The sequence below is a fragment of the Trichoderma breve genome, chromosome 4 (assembly GCF_028502605.1).
Source record: "Trichoderma breve strain T069 chromosome 4, whole genome shotgun sequence".
NCBI classification, from domain to species: domain Eukaryota; kingdom Fungi; phylum Ascomycota; class Sordariomycetes; order Hypocreales; family Hypocreaceae; genus Trichoderma; species Trichoderma breve.
The window spans coordinates 4,468,003-4,483,459 of NC_079235.1; the positions used below are offsets into that span (position 1 = coordinate 4,468,003).

Consider the following 15,457-nt stretch of genomic DNA (forward strand, 5'->3'; position numbering starts at 1 on the left):
GATCGACGTTTGACACAGCATAGCCCACATTTTCCACCGGCCATCGCGTGTCTACTCACATCTCCCTCTTCTCAAGACGTGACTAGTATACAACACTTGCGAGAGATAGTGATAAGAGCGATCAATTCCAGCCCGTCATGGTAATACAATAGAAAGTTGGCTATCCACTCATTGATAGCCACACATGTCTGCCACAGCAGTGCTGACTCGACTTTGTAGTGCCTCACTCGATTCGCCCGAGGAATATTTTAATGTTCCTGATTGTATAACCCTGGATAGATACCAGCAAACCTTTTTTGCACTGACGAACAGGAACTTACCGTTTGTGCATGCAAGCATTCCGATCATTGACCGTGCCCCAGGTGAGCCAACACAAGGAGTTGCTTTGCCTCCAACATCGATTAGCTGACTGCCGTCTCTTTCAGCTGTCATTCTTAGCATTCTTGCTGATGGAGCAATGCACTGTGTCAATGATCAAATCGGCTATCGTCTATTTGAGGCGTCTCGCCGCCTTGTGTCGGACTATGTAGGAATTCTATCGCTCGTCCTCGACATCTGCTATCGGACACTAATCGCGGCGGCTGCATTAGCTGGATTCAAATGGATCAGGCCCAATACCCCACTGGGTTATAGATACTCTTTTAATCAACTGTATTTACGGCCTATCAGGGGGGCCGAAAGCCACATTAAATGCCACTCAAGGTAGTCTCTCAAGAGTTCTATGGCTCGCCAGCCAGGTTGAGTCACCTGAAATACGGACTACTGCTCTGGGGCAAAACTTTACTGTTGAAGATGAGTGGAAGAACTTCGTCGTAGAGGAATCGCTGAAGAGGTACACCCCTCTTTCACCTGATCTCAAAGTATGCCCTCTGATAATCTCTGTTTAAAGATCTCTGCTTTGCCTTCTGACATTCCTTGGATTATGGTCAGCCATACACGGGCTACTGGTCAAGATACCCGAAGGCATATTCGCCAACCTGGATTTACCATGCACCGAGTCTCTATGGCTCGCAACCTCGGCAGAGCAATGGAAATCGCTTTCATATACTGTACCACATAAATTATCATATCACAGCGCAATCCATGAGCTCCTTTGCGACAAGCCCTTTCCAAGCCCAGACCTAGCTTCCGTCTGCCTCGTAGTTGGTCTCATCCTTTGGTCTAACGAATCGCAAGAGAGCCTCCCTTTCTATTCCTACACGCAAGGTGATTTTCGGCTTGCCGTATGCCACTGGAAACGCAATGTCGAATGCCAACCACCCGAGGAAAGGTCCATCAACCTATTTGCTCTTCCCATCACTTCATACCTGCGTGTTGAGCTGCAGGTAGATCTCCGCGCAATGATGAGCTCGTTTCTGCATCATGATTTCGTCCAGCTTCGCCAAAATCTCCGCTGTGGAAGGCTTCGCGAAGCTTGCGAAGAGGCTCTTCATGGTCTTGTGCCTTGGGCGCCGAGTTACAAGAACCAAATATCCATGGTCTTTATTCCACTATGTGGGTTGACCTCGTCTGGCCGGAAATTGACTCGCAGTTCGCTGACTCAAAGATAGCTATTATTGTTCTGGAAACTATAATTCTACTCCTTGAACGGTCGGAAGTTCGCCCCTCGGACGATGTATTATTTGAAAAGATTAGGGCCTCAGTCCGTCTGTCCGCATACGACATGCAAATCCATCTTGTCTGGGACAAATTGAAAAGGGTACTTGCCCATAGCCCAGGTTTGCAATTATCCTATACATCCAACTACGTCTCCGTTAAAGTATTAATTTGTCCAGTAACATTTGTCTTGTCTGAAGCATTGCGCGAATATGAACGGGCAAATGGTCTTTCCTGAGATGCCCGCATATTTGCCGCATCCGTGGCGATGATGGGCTAACAATGCATGACTAACTTTCCTGCAGCAGGCTTTCTGTAGAGATACCTATGTTAGTTTAAGTCGATTGACTTATGACGCTGAAAAATAGTCATGGAGTATTAATTCATGGTAATGCACTGGAGGCTGGTTGAGTGGTTCTGAAAGTTTCGCGAAAGCGGTACGAGTGGTTTCCGCTTCCCCCGCTACTCCATGTGAAGGAATGTCGAAAACACGGAGAATGAGTTTTCAGTAACCTCCAGTTTTACACAATTTCGAGATAACTTGAGTTTGCTAGGTACTGCGGTACATTTAATATCCTCTGTATAAGAAACATGCGGGCGGATTCGTACTTATAGCTACTAGCGTAATAACGGATATCAACCGAACATATCGAAAGAAGTAGATATAGGTAAATAAATGAACTAATGTTTTCATTTCATGTTTCATCTCCTTGTAAAAGATTATGTACAGTGGAATAGAAAAGCGAAATAATAGCCAGCAGCTGCCCATACTCAAATTGCCAAGATTGCTTCAGCGTCCTTTTGCAGTTTTGCCATAGCACCAATCTGCAAAGTCGGCCCAATGCTAATTCTTGCAACTCCAATGGCGGCCAATTCCTTTGTGGTTAATCCACCAGAGAGGTTCAACAAGACGTTCAGTCTTCCTTCAAACTCCTTGACAAGTCGAACGACTTCATCGCGCGAAACACCACGGCCTGCACCCCACACAAACACACTGGTGGCGCCGGCAGCAAGATATGCCTGGCCTCTTTCAATTACTTCTTCCAGGTTTCCGCCATGGACCAGAGTATCGCATCGCGCATTAACAACGAAATCGGGTACTCCAAAGGCGCTGGCGGTATTCAGCACTCTCTTAACTCGATCTGCCGCCTCAGAGATGCTGTAGAATTTCTTTGCGCTCCCGTTATAGTCCTCTAGATTAATGCCGACAACGCCAGCCTTAAGAAGTTCCGTTACGCCGTCCTCAAGCTCATCACCGTATCCGTCTTGGAAGTCAACTGACAAAGGCTTTCCAAACTCCTTAATGGCTGAAGCAATATTTCTAGCTGCTGTGACATTAACGGTCCGCGTCAACGTGTCGTCCTTGAGACCTGCGGCTTCTGCAACTGCATAGCTGGCAGTAGCAAGGGCTTTTGCGCTAGGCAAAGAAGCTACAGCCCGTGCAGATACTGCATCGTAGATATTTGCAAAGATGAGGGGGGTTCCAGAGGTGTGTAGAGCCTTGAAGCTCTTAGCGAGGGCGTTTTGAACAGCTGCCATGACCGGGTATTGCTTGATTGGAGGGTTTGTGGTGGCTTTGAAACAACGTGAAAATACGGAATTCAAGGAATGACACTCCAGTTAGCTACGGGAGCTTGCTAATATATAAATAATAACCAGCATTCTTCAGCAGCCAAGTTTCAGTCATACTATGCGCTTAATCATTTTCACGTCTTTATAATCATTGCATTTGTCAAAGCTCCAATTGCGTCGATATTTGCGGAACAACAACGCAGTCCAACATTCTTTATGCTGTGATGCCTGGCTGCTATCCCAAAGAGGTAAAATAATGCCATTCTCACTAGCCAGATATGACGGCCTCAGTATCATGGATGACATACAGCAGTCCCAAGCCACTAAAAGCATGCCGGCCTTCGTACAAAGGCTAATAAGATCCGCGCTTTTCCGTGCATGCCGAGCTAAGACGCTGTACAATTGACTCATCATAGTGGGACAAACAGATCAAGCACCTGAATAATAGACTATAGCATAATACTTCGGTAATCGACTGGCATGATATCGTGAATTTGACAATGAAAGAAACGTTGAATTCGGTGATATGTTTATATACCCACAGAGGGGACAATGTCACCAGCAGCGGGCAATCCAACAACATGCGCAATGAACCAAGTGAAGCAATCGTATCTTTCAAATGGTATCATTCCGTTGGTTCGAGTAATATTTAGCCAAGAAAAAAATTCCAGAAAAATTATATCAATTAAATTTTAATAATCATCCTCGATTATTGAGCAACCAACACTCCGCGGTATCTCATCTTTCCATCGCTTAGTGTTTTGATGGAACCTTCAATGCCGGCCTTGTTTAATGGGAAAAGCATTGTTACCGGTCGGACGTCGTTCCTTGAAGCGAATTCCAACATCTTCTTCAATTCTCCCCTAGAGGAAATGACAGTACCCTGAATTCGGTAGCCGAATCCAAGCAACGGATATTGAGGTATGGAAAAGTTGCCAAAGTGAATAGTCAGAGGAATGATCATGGCTTGAGGCTTGAGAAGAGGAAGATAAGCGTCCCACTCCATATCAACCGATGCTGTGACGAGAAGTGCATCCAATTTTGTGGCGCCAATGTTGATGGCTTCTTTGCCGTTCGTGATCGCAAAGCTGTTGGCACCTAAGCTTAAAGCTTCATCCCTCTTAGATTCGTTGGTCGATAGAACTACAACATTCATGCCCATATTTGAGGCGAATTGAATAGCCAGGTGACCCAATCCACCAACACCAATAACTCCGATTGTAGAAGTAGATGAGAGGCCATATTTATGCAGGGCGTTCCAAACGGTTGCGCCACCGCACATTAGAGGAGCGGCATCATTGTCGGTAATATTGTCTGGGATTTTGAACAGGAAAGCCTCCCTCCATACAACTGCCTCGGCAAAACTGCCTTGATCCAAGTTCGCAACTCCGTAAATTTCTCGGTCAGGGCAATATTCGTCATTGCCGCTTAAGCATTGTTCACACAGGCCACAAGAATTTGCCTGATATCCCCATCCGACTCGGTCGCCTAGTTTAAGAGTCTTTACGCCTGGACCAATTTGTTGAACAACACCGGCTCCTTCATGTCCGAGGACCATATCAGCAGCTTTGTAGTGTAAATCTGTTCCGCATAGACCAGATGCTGTAATTTTGACCAATACTTGATCACCCGTCAAATCGGGCTTAGTTGTGTTCGTCTCTTGAATTCCGTCTGAGGCTGAGCCCTTGTAAACTTTGAACGAAGGCATGTTCAATATGTTTCACTGAAAGTAGAACAAGATGCCGTCCAGATGAGTCATATGAGAAGAATGAATATGCGAGGAGTTTCGAATAACCCAAGGAAAGTTACTGTTAAATAATGTCTTTTCTTGCCCAATTAGCTGTATCTCATTGCAGCAGTATTGTTTATATATTTAAGATGGTATTGTCGCGGCTACTGTTGCTGGAGATGATCCGAAATAGCGATTCCCCAGAATGGAATATTCCCAAGCGGGCTTAGCAAATCAAGGCTCCATAAACATTAGTACCCGATGAAATATTCAGCTCCGTCAGCGAATAAGAAGAACAAGAAACCACCAATAGTTTCAGCGCACAACACGACTATTAACTTTTGTGCCGCAAGTATTGCTTATGTGCGTCATTGATTCCACTCTAGAAGGAATATCTCTAGTCTGAAAATGGTGCTATGTCATTTAACCATGCATGATAGACGCCCGGTTCTAGTGTAATAGAAGCTGAAAGACTTTCCCATTTCTTTGGCCGCCGTCAAGGAGGCAGGCTGGAGGTCACTACTAGTGAACGCCACCACACACTGCCAGCCCTCCTGGATCTCTTTTCCAGAAGTTAGTCCGGCTACCTCTCCTGCTGTACTAGTGCTATAAACCAATTGTTGTTCAAAGTTCTACATGGTTGACCATCTCATGATCGGCGGAGACGGGTACTAGACGTATGCAAGTGAGAGATGCAAATAGCTACCACGGCAACTCTTATTTGTCTGTAATAGATTTTATAATCTCTAATCAAATATTCCATAGAGTTATAAAGTGAAATATTGCTTCTAGATCAACCTTCAAAGCGAACTGAACGATTATCCTAGATATACCTCTCAATATCTATTGAAACGAAATATGCAGTGCATGTTCTCGCCTCTTCAATGTAGTAAGCTAACTGCATAAGACAATCCACTACTCACTCTATACAATATCCGAGCGCCAGTTATTACAGTAAACTTTTTATCCTTCCAGGAACGCCAAATCCGTTCTTGTCCTGTAACCAACTATGCTCCAACGACTACAATTTCTCCAAAGAGACGCTCTCGTTTCATGATTAGTGCTGCCAGTAGTATGACACCACCTCCCACTGGCAGCAAGATTAGAGCCTGCTGAATGGCCTGAGTGATTGCGTGAACAGCTTGGTTACGCAGCTCGCCGCTGAGCTGCTGAAACAATGTGCTCTGCGCGCCGGACACCGCATCAACTATTTCTTTATGCGAAAAACTCGTGCCGTCCAGTACTTTTTCCAGGTTTCTGACAGCAACCGATTGAAATATTTGGCCGGCAATAACGAGCGAGATAAGATTTGAACCAATTTGTGAAAAATTTTGCAGGCTAATGGCGTCTCCAATATCCTTCGGGTCCACAACAAGGGATGCAACGGCATAGCCAATCTGAAGAGTGAGACCAGTACCGACAGCATTAAGCACGGACAGGCCATAAATGACAGATATGGAAGTCGATGGCTTCAGGTAAGCAACCATAAATGAGCCACCAATCGTCAAGAAGACTCCCGAAATGACATATATAGGCATATATCGTTTCACCTTGGATAGTAGACGGCCGGCTGCGAGGTTGAATGTCACTGTGATGATGACATATGGTAATAGGCGGACAGCAGCTTCCAAGGCCGTATCATTGTGAACAAATTGGAAGTATATAGGGAAGAAATAAAGAAAAACAAACATTGTTGCGCTATTAGCCGACATGGCCACATATAGCAACAAGTGAGTGCGGGTGAAGAGTAGCTTTATGGGGAACGAACGCGTCTCTGGGGTGGTGAATATGCAAAAGCGTTGTTGTAAGGCATATCCAATCACCAAAACGCCAAATACGACGAACATGGCGATAGTTCTTCCATCATTCCATGGCCATTGTCCACCAGCCATTGTTAGTGCTAGTGCAAATGTCGCCCACACAGCTGCTCCGAGGATGAATCCGACGAAGTCAAGACGTAAAAGTCTAGTTCGGATTGAGACACCTTTGACAGGATGCAGTGGTGGTAATAGGAAAAGATAGATAGGTGTTAAAGCACCACCTATCACTAGGTTGATGTAGAAGGCCCACCGCCATGTCGCAGACGACACTGAAAACGCACCACCGACAACTGGACCAAGAACTGCCCCGATGCCCCAACAAAATCCAATCAGGGTAATGTAAGTCCCACGTTCTTTGGGAGTTGTTAAAGATGAAAAATAGTTGAGGCAACCAAGATAGATACCGGTTCCGCCCATTCCAGCAATGACTCGACCGATAATCATGGCGTTCATATTCGGAGCCGCACCGCAGAGAACAGAACCAACTTCGAAGATGATGACTGTGACAATGAACGTCCATTTTAGATTAAAGTTGGTAAAGGCAGCCGTGAGCGGTACGATAACTGCAACGGATCCAAGTGGAAAGCCGGCCCCTATCCAAGCGAGCTGTTCTATGTGTCCGAGTGCTTCAACTACAGACCCCTGAACATCCGCTGCGATTGTTGTATCAAGGCCATAGAGGAAGCAGGTGATGTATAGCGAGATGCATACAAGAATCCAACGAAAGCCTTTGATCGGGCGAACATCTCCTTCAGTCTTTTCTGATATCTCTGCAACCTCTGCTACCTCTTTGTTTTCAACTCGGCTCGAGATCTTGTCGATCGGAATGGTCATTGGCTCGGCAATCGTAGAGTCACTAATTGATTCTGTAGTTGACATGATGATGGCGGATATGGGAAATAGGAAGCAAAGAGCCTAGCCGGGAGTTGAGCCACCAGATGATGAGGACACTGAGCTGGGATTTAGGGCTGCTACTTTGCTACTATACTATAGAAGATCTTTTATCAATAGATCTGATAGATGTGCCTGTCAAGATCTGGTGGGCACTGAATTAGTAATTATCATTGCATCCTATTGATTTGAAATCCAAGAGGATCAGGTTGCTAGCACTATCTGGTATGCCGCCTGTCAACATCTTTTACCGTTGCCAGGGGCCAGGCCTAGCGTCGGCAGATGATTGAGCGATTTGCATCCCAAAACTGATTAAGCAACAGATGGATTTGTAATTTGGGGCTCGACATATAGTATTTGGATACTCCTGTGAGCCAATAGCAATTCTTCACCTTTTTCCATTCTTGTTAAAAAAGCGGTTTGTGGATATGCTTATTTGGGTGGGTCGTAGATTGCTTACTATGGTCAGTAGTCCCCCATCTGCTTAGTATTGGATCTCTACCGCGTTGTCAATAGGAATTTTTAATTAGGGTTAATAAGCGGTTCGGTTGCCGAAGAGGGGACTTTCCTACAACTAACTGGAGATATGCGTACTGCATGCACTCTTCTAAAAAACATGGACGGCACAAGATATGATGAGTCCCTCAGGAGCCGCAATCACATGCAGTATTGTCTCTCTGGCAATGCTTTGTCATGAAACAAGATATTATTAAGTCTGACTACGAATAGCAGATGAAAAATACTTCCAATAATTGCCTTGTATACGAATCATTACTACTCACTAGATTAACATCGTCCTCGAAACCGCGGCTTGGGCCGCCAAATGTCATATCACATTAGCATAAAAGACAAATTAGGGATTCTTTGGCACAAGCATAGCACTTTGTGTATTCACATGATCTGGGTATATACTCTTACGATATAGATTATTGCACCTCGGCTTTTACAAATTACCAGTCCTCTCCAGGCAGAGCAATCATGGTGCCCTTCTTCGTTCCATCAACACCTCCCAATGTCAAAGCAGCATTGACGACACCTGCAAGACCCTCTCCGGCGACGAGGCCAGCAGCAACGGAAAATGCGTAAGTGTCAAAGTTCTTTGCGTAGTACTTCCTCCACCACCAAGCCGTGATACTACCGAACAGGATAGCACTGCAAAAAAGTTAGCACGAAGCTCCGCACAATAATCACATTGGACAACATACTTAGCATATCCACTGTCGACACCCAAGACCCAGGCAACACCGATTGACATCCAGTTGGGGAGGTAATCGCGATACTTCTCACGCGAACCGACCAAGTAGAAGTTCTTGACGAGCGCCTGGATAGCGCAAACAACACCGCAAACAATGGCGAAAATTCCCGAGGACAATGGGATGGGGAGCTTGGGGAGGGTCACAGCCTGGGCAACCGCCTGCCAAGCAACGACTGATGGTGCAGAAAATGGGCACTCCTCAATAGTCTGATCGCGGATGCAGGGGTAAGCAGCCATGAAAAGGACAAAGATGCCAGGGGCGAGGAAGATGGAGACCAAAGCACCGGTAGCCTGAGCGTAGAACTGCAGCTTAGGGGGAGTTCGGAGAAGGAAACCGACACGGAAATCGCTGACCAAGTTGGTGGCGACGTCGGCAGTACCAGAGGCAATGTTACCAGCAATCAAGTTGATACGCTGAGCATCTTGAATGGAATAGTGTCCCTTGGTGATACCACCGTAAACCAGCTGGGAAGCCTTGGAAGAGGCGGTAAGGGGCGCGGTATCAGTGACGGCTCCTCCGTAGATACTGAGGAAAGCGAAAATGAGACCCAGGATACAGGCAAGAATAGCCAAGCCAGCATTCATGTGGAATTGAACGTGGCAAACAATGCAAGCAACAACGACAAAGACAAGTGTTCCAGTCAACCACACCCAGACAGGAACTTGATCCTCTGGAGGGGCAAAGTCTTCCATCAGAGACGACTCTTGATCGGCCTTTGCCGCCTGTTTCTCCAAGAAAGTGTTGTTCTTGCCGCGAGATTGTAGCACGCCGTTGACGGAACCGGCCATGCTACGCACACCATATTTCAGGCCGTCCCAAACGACACGGATGTGGATGAGGAACTCAACCAGACTGTAAACAATAAGAACCATGACACCAGGCCACAACATCCAGTATCGGGGCGAGGCAACCCATCCGGGAGCACCAATACCGCTCATGCTGCCGAAGTTGACAAGGCCTTCCCACTTGCCTTCACCATAGGGCTTGCCGACACACTCACCATAGTGGACGAGAAGAGGTCCAATCAAACCCCAGGCAAGAACAGTGCCTACCCACCAAGAGACGGCAGCGTTGAGACCGACAAGAATACCGGAGCCGAAGAAAGCAGGTGTCAGCTGAATATACCAGCCCCAGTTCTCGATGTTGAGTGCGCCGTTCTTGTATCCACTCCAGATATAGAACCAGGTGAAGATGTGCCAGTTGTGCAAGATGCCATCAGCATACTGGGACACAACGATGTGGGTAAAGGCACCCAAAAAGGCATATCCCAGTGCCTTGACTTTGCGCATGGCATCGCTAGCACCGCTGCCGACAGCATGCATCGATCGGACTATGTAAAGGTCAGTTTCCGCTCTAATACATACTTATAATGTTTTGCTTCAAGGGGAAGACTCACTCGCAAGAGCTATAGAATAGAAGAGTCAGTTTGTGTTCTAGTAGATGCTTAAAGGATTTCTTTTCGAGAAGGAAACTCACCAGTGGCAGTAGGTGACGGGAACACCAAGTTCAGTTCACGGGCCACGTTGATAATAAAGAACTTTCGGAGTGGCACCGCAGCAAAGAGGCCAAAGAAAGCACACACGAGGGTGATAGTAAGGATACGGCCGAAGTCGTCCTTGGGGTTCTCCGACAGCAAGCTAAGACGGTACATAGCAGGCAGACCAGCCACGAAAAGACCAGCCATACCGCCAGCACCTGTTGCAGAAGCCTGAACGATGGAGTTCTCTTGAGGGCCGAATCGAGTTCCAATACCGGGGATGCCGGGGAAGATCTTGGTGAGGAAGAGGATAAAACCTGTGAATAGTCGGTCAGCTTGTGCAAACTTAGAGGCCGTTGTTGAATAATAGAGACGTACCATATCCGAAAATTGCACCAAACATGGTTGCTGGGAATGTGAATCCAGTCTTAAGACCTATTGAAGATATTATTAGGCACAATGTCACATTATGAAGTTTCGACTTCCAGCTGCATAGAGTCGAAAGAAACTATCAATTTGAGGACTCCTTGCTTACCCAGATAAACGTTGGAAGCGTTGACCAGAGAGCCAAGAACGATTCCAGTAAGCACCGCTCGAACTGTCAAGGGGTTGGGCTCGGGCTCGACGCCCTTGATGGCAGGGAAACTAGTAAAGAGATCGGTGATGGCCTCATCTTCTTCATCCTCTCCGTCGGACTTGAGGTTGACCTCGACGGACACTCGCTTCTCTTGAACACCGCCGTCGCCCACGTATTCGGGCTCTGCTGTAGTAGGGACACCCATGGTGACAACCTTTCTGGGTTTCCTCGCTGCCGCGTTGTTACACAAAGCAACACTGACCGAGTGTCTTGCCGGCGTCAGTGAAACACTTTTCTGGCAATAGCTGATAATTCTTCAGGGAGAAGAACAGATCGCAGGGGCACCTTGGTATTTAACACGGAAACCCCAATGAGGGCCATGGTTGTAACCACCTCATGCCAAGGCGCTGAGATTGTGTCCCCAGAGCCCTCAACCCGGCGTATGACAGATCTCAGATGCACGGGGACCGAAAAATGAACCAACTATCACCTCTTTTGGGAGGCACCTTTGTCTACTGTTGCAGTTGTTGGTCATCGTGGATAGGAACTTTTTCTGGCCCTGTTGCCACAATATTGGACGAAAGCGGGACGATCCCCGTTGCCAACAACAAGACTAGCCAATGGAGGGCTTCCTCCCTCTTTCTTGCTAGCGGGCGTATCAGAATTGCCAAGCGTTCTTTATTGGAAAACAATCCGGGCAGATACCTTGCTCTCTCTACAGCTAAGGCGGCCAAGGCCCTCAAGGTATACCGGTGACCTTCACATGGTCTTCCAAGCACATAAGTTCCTTGAAAAGCACCAAACAGAACCGCCCATCATGAGATCTAATGTGGCGCGAGTGCAATCTAATGATATTGCCCTGGGCGGCGGCAAAAGAGCCGTTCTCTCTGCATTTCGCTCGTCTGGGAAGTGGCCGGTACTGGCAAGTTTAGTTAACCCTAGCCTAATAGTGCGTAAATAAGTTCCAAACACTGTCCGTAACAGGGATTACCCGCAACAGAGCAGGGATTGGGAGTCATGTCTTCAGCAGGATGCCGACATCGTTACTCGTTCGCCTTCCCTTTTGACCAAGTGGCGGCGAATCGTACGAAGACTGGTGGACAAATGGGGCGAATTCGTCTGAACTCATTCTCACTCTAATAAGCGGCACTCGGCGCTGTGCTCATTAGCAGCGAGCGGGCCGTCGACTGTTACTTAGACAGGCGGAAGTTCTTAGGTGTAGACGGTATTGCAGTGAGAGTGAGAGTGCTGATTCGGAGTGTTCCTCATACTCTATCCATGTGGTCTCTGCAGGTTGTGTGGTAAGCTCAGATTGTGTGGTTTCATCGCGCTACTCCTCGGACCTTTTAGACGCATCGCGAAGAAACACGGCAGCAACCGCGTAATACAATGGAGCAGTTTTCGGACCCCGACAGCCGGAGCTGGTGTGGGTGCGTAGAGGGCATCAATAGCTTCAGCCATATGTTGGACTGCTTTGTTAACACGGACGATCAACACATAGATTCATCCTCTGGATGTCTTCTCGACCACATGGCTAGTTTGTGTTGTGCATTGTCTTCGTCGCCGAGATGCGGCCACGCGAGACCGTTGTCACACAGTATGAGAAACAAGGTCCCAATTTACCTTTGTTAAGTTACAGGTCCTTAAAGCAAATAAAGATTAATCAACTAAGCTTAAATTAGAAAGGCACCCGGCTCTTAAGCCCTTATCCAGCGCCACACCGCTAAGGAACCTTTGGATCTCTTGGCTGACTACTGGCATTTCTGGGGCATTGATAGGGTGACCTAGGCTGGGAACCTTTGTAAATGCCAAACAATACGAGCGAGTGATAAGCCCGTACGCTGTGGATGCTGACACCAGAAGCGGCAAACCGACATTACTCGAACAAGAGCACTGAGTAGCGGCATCTTCCCCGCGGCTGAATTACGGAGCTTGCGGTTTAACGTAAGGTCATTACACGATATTCCGTGTTTCATGACAGGAAAAGAAAGGTGAACAAGTCAAGAGCTGAACTCGGATCGTTACCTGTTACGTAAATAAGCTTCTTCAGAGTTAACAGACCGCATTAACGCGGGTAGAGCGTATTCCGGGAGAGAAGCCGTGATCGAGGAGTTTGCGTTGCCACCAACGACTAACCCAACCATTATAACTTGTTCTTGGCAGCTGCAACAGGATATTGCTTTGCATCGCTGCCCAGAGGCGCCAAGACTAGCTCAAAGTGATGTGTATGGAGAGCTATCAAGCTACGTACCATACGGCGTTTATTGCCCCGTTGCTCGTACTTGGTTGCCTCCATTTGTCTTTTCCACTGTGGAGCTCACTAGGGTAATATCATCGCCTTGGGTATCAATCGCGCGAGACGTTCACGACGAATGGTTTGACAATGGTGTTTGATATCTCTTATCCAGCAGAGAAAATACGACCACTGACACGCCGTAGCTGAAGACTCCATGCGCGCAAATTTCAGATAAATGCTCGGATAAACGGTTCGTGGTGCCACTGAGAAGTAAGCCGAGCCAATTGAGGGCCCTGCTCCCTCCCCAAGTCATGCGTTCAGGTATCCATCTAAGGGGTATTGCCGCTGGAACTTTTGCTATTAGACACTGATCACCAGTTCACCCAGCGGGAGGAAGTAGCCGGCAGTATGCATGTGATTACTGGTATATTTGCAATACTCCTGCAGTAGAAAGTAACAACACTGCCTTATAAGGCATTTGTCAAATAGGCGGTTGATTTACCTTTTTGTTTCCCAAGGGAGCTTTGCCCTTACGCTCCCTCGGAGGTATGCGAGTTAGCCTTGGGCTCTCTATAGACAGAGTACTAGCTGTCAATAACACTATTTCATTACTAGGTAGACGAGAAAAAGCGATCCGTCGTATAGCATTTAAGTATAGAGAAGTTGGACATTATCAGGTAATCACAATATCGGAGACTACACCATTAATAATGTGAACACTCATTAGACATCTGGTGAGCAACGTATACTTCATGCACAAGCAACATCTACCATCATGCAAACAGTCACAGCAGTCCATATAGGGTAGAATTTCCCGAATAAATAAATTTTGACCTGGGTTTTCAAGCTTCTTTAGCTGTCGACTACTGTAAGCTGTCTTGTAGTCTGACCCACGCCGTATTACTCGGGTACCTCTTCCCGCGGATACTTTCCGTAATCAGCGTACTTTCCATATCCTCCCTTTGGCGGCGTCGGGGGTTTGTATTTTCCGTAATCGCCGTATTTTCCATATCCTCCGTAGTCTCCATAATCGCCATAGCCGCCCGGATCAGCATTTGGAGCAGCCTCGGCGACAGGGCTGGCAAGGGCGAATGAGGCCGCGACGAGTAGAGTGGCCCAGATAGCTTTCATGTTGACGGCTTATAACGGTGACTTGGTTTGGTGTGGATGTGAGTCCGAATAGACTGAAGTGACTTTTGATATTACACTTGTTAATGAAAGATCAAGTGATTGCAGGTTCAACCCGACTTTACTTTTGACGCGGAGGTGATCGTCTTTAAGTACCTATATGATATACCTCATTCAGCTTAATACTCATCTTAATACTCAGCCCTATTCATATCATCATTATTTTAGTCATATGTTGGCATTGGAATGATCTATTGCAGATCCCGGGGAAACTTTCCGGCACGCCTGAGAGCCGAAGAATATCGCATATCATTATTCGCCTCAATGATGAATACGAAACCTTGAAGGATAGCTTCACGATAGTTGCGTGTGGTTTTCTACTAGTCAATATGCCAAACAACAGCTGGAGGAGCGCCACCATTCCATGATTGATCGAGGCTGGCTGATGGTGGGGAAATGCACATGGATGATCCCGCCTCGTGGTTTTCAGCTGCCTCCAGATGCGGCGCAATCACGATATTAATGGTGTCAAGATATACGTGCTATCCGTGTCAGCTTGATACCGGAGGCTTTGATCTAGTGTCGGCTAGATCCTAATGCGACTTCAAGTGACGATAATTTTCGTCATGGTGTAGTATTATCACAATTGATTATTGGAATGTGGATGAACTTTAAGTAACCGACGGAAAGACCGTGCCGTCCAAGAGCGCCTCGAAATCGCCCGGCGAAACTGGCATTGAGATTTTCAATGCTTCCCATCTCATGACAATCATTTCTTGATTCAGATGCACTGGATTGATGATCCAAAGTAAACTTTTAAAGAAGATCACCGGTTATAAAACGACTCGATTGAGTTTGCAAGCGGAACGCTAGAATTATATAAAACGGCTTAGTTAAGAATATAGGCTTCGCGCTTGCATCGACGTCATTTGGCTTGAGATGGCAGAATTTTTTTCCGACATAATGAGCTAGCGGACTGCATTGAGAAATACGAGTTTCACTGCTGATACCAGAATATCAGCTTCATCTTTGACATCCTTTGGCTTGACGACATCTGCACAATGGCCAAGGATCATCTACGCCGGCTTCTTTCCAACGCCTCGGACGAGTCAGATGAGGAAGGCAGCTTACCTCGACACGTGAACAAAGAAGAATCAAGGAAGAAATACCTTGTT

The 15,457-nt window shown here is 46.9% G+C and overlaps 5 protein-coding genes across 5 annotated transcripts; all 5 read right to left on the minus strand.

The window, feature by feature from the left end:
• Positions 1-2,367: 2,367 nt before the first annotated feature.
• T069G_07632 (phosphoenolpyruvate phosphomutase domain-containing protein) lies at positions 2,368-3,135 on the minus strand (the record flags this gene model as incomplete). The annotated part of the gene is made up of 1 exon (XM_056174842.1): positions 2,368-3,135. One exon carries the CDS (start codon positions 3,133-3,135, stop codon positions 2,368-2,370), a length of 768 nt encoding a protein of 255 aa, XP_056028421.1.
• Positions 3,136-3,877: 742 nt separating this feature from the next.
• T069G_07633 (alcohol dehydrogenase groES-like domain-containing protein) lies at positions 3,878-4,876 on the minus strand (the record flags this gene model as incomplete). The annotated part of the gene is made up of 1 exon (XM_056174843.1): positions 3,878-4,876. The coding sequence occupies one exon, from the start codon at positions 4,874-4,876 to the stop codon at positions 3,878-3,880; it is 999 nt and encodes a 332-aa protein (XP_056028422.1).
• A 1,028-nt stretch (positions 4,877-5,904) lies between these two features.
• T069G_07634 (major facilitator superfamily domain-containing protein) lies at positions 5,905-7,596 on the minus strand (the record flags this gene model as incomplete). The annotated part of the gene is made up of 3 exons (XM_056174844.1): positions 5,905-6,081; positions 6,142-6,944; positions 6,999-7,596. The coding sequence occupies 3 exons, from the start codon at positions 7,594-7,596 to the stop codon at positions 5,905-5,907; spliced, it is 1,578 nt and encodes a 525-aa protein (XP_056028423.1).
• A 962-nt stretch (positions 7,597-8,558) lies between these two features.
• T069G_07635 (OPT oligopeptide transporter protein domain-containing protein) lies at positions 8,559-11,123 on the minus strand (the record flags this gene model as incomplete). The annotated part of the gene is made up of 6 exons (XM_056174845.1): positions 8,559-8,760; positions 8,814-10,194; positions 10,261-10,269; positions 10,341-10,658; positions 10,720-10,776; positions 10,877-11,123. The coding sequence occupies 6 exons, from the start codon at positions 11,121-11,123 to the stop codon at positions 8,559-8,561; spliced, it is 2,214 nt and encodes a 737-aa protein (XP_056028424.1).
• A 2,931-nt stretch (positions 11,124-14,054) lies between these two features.
• T069G_07636 (uncharacterized protein) lies at positions 14,055-14,285 on the minus strand (the record flags this gene model as incomplete). The annotated part of the gene is made up of 1 exon (XM_056174846.1): positions 14,055-14,285. The coding sequence occupies one exon, from the start codon at positions 14,283-14,285 to the stop codon at positions 14,055-14,057; it is 231 nt and encodes a 76-aa protein (XP_056028425.1).
• Positions 14,286-15,457: the final 1,172 nt, after the last annotated feature.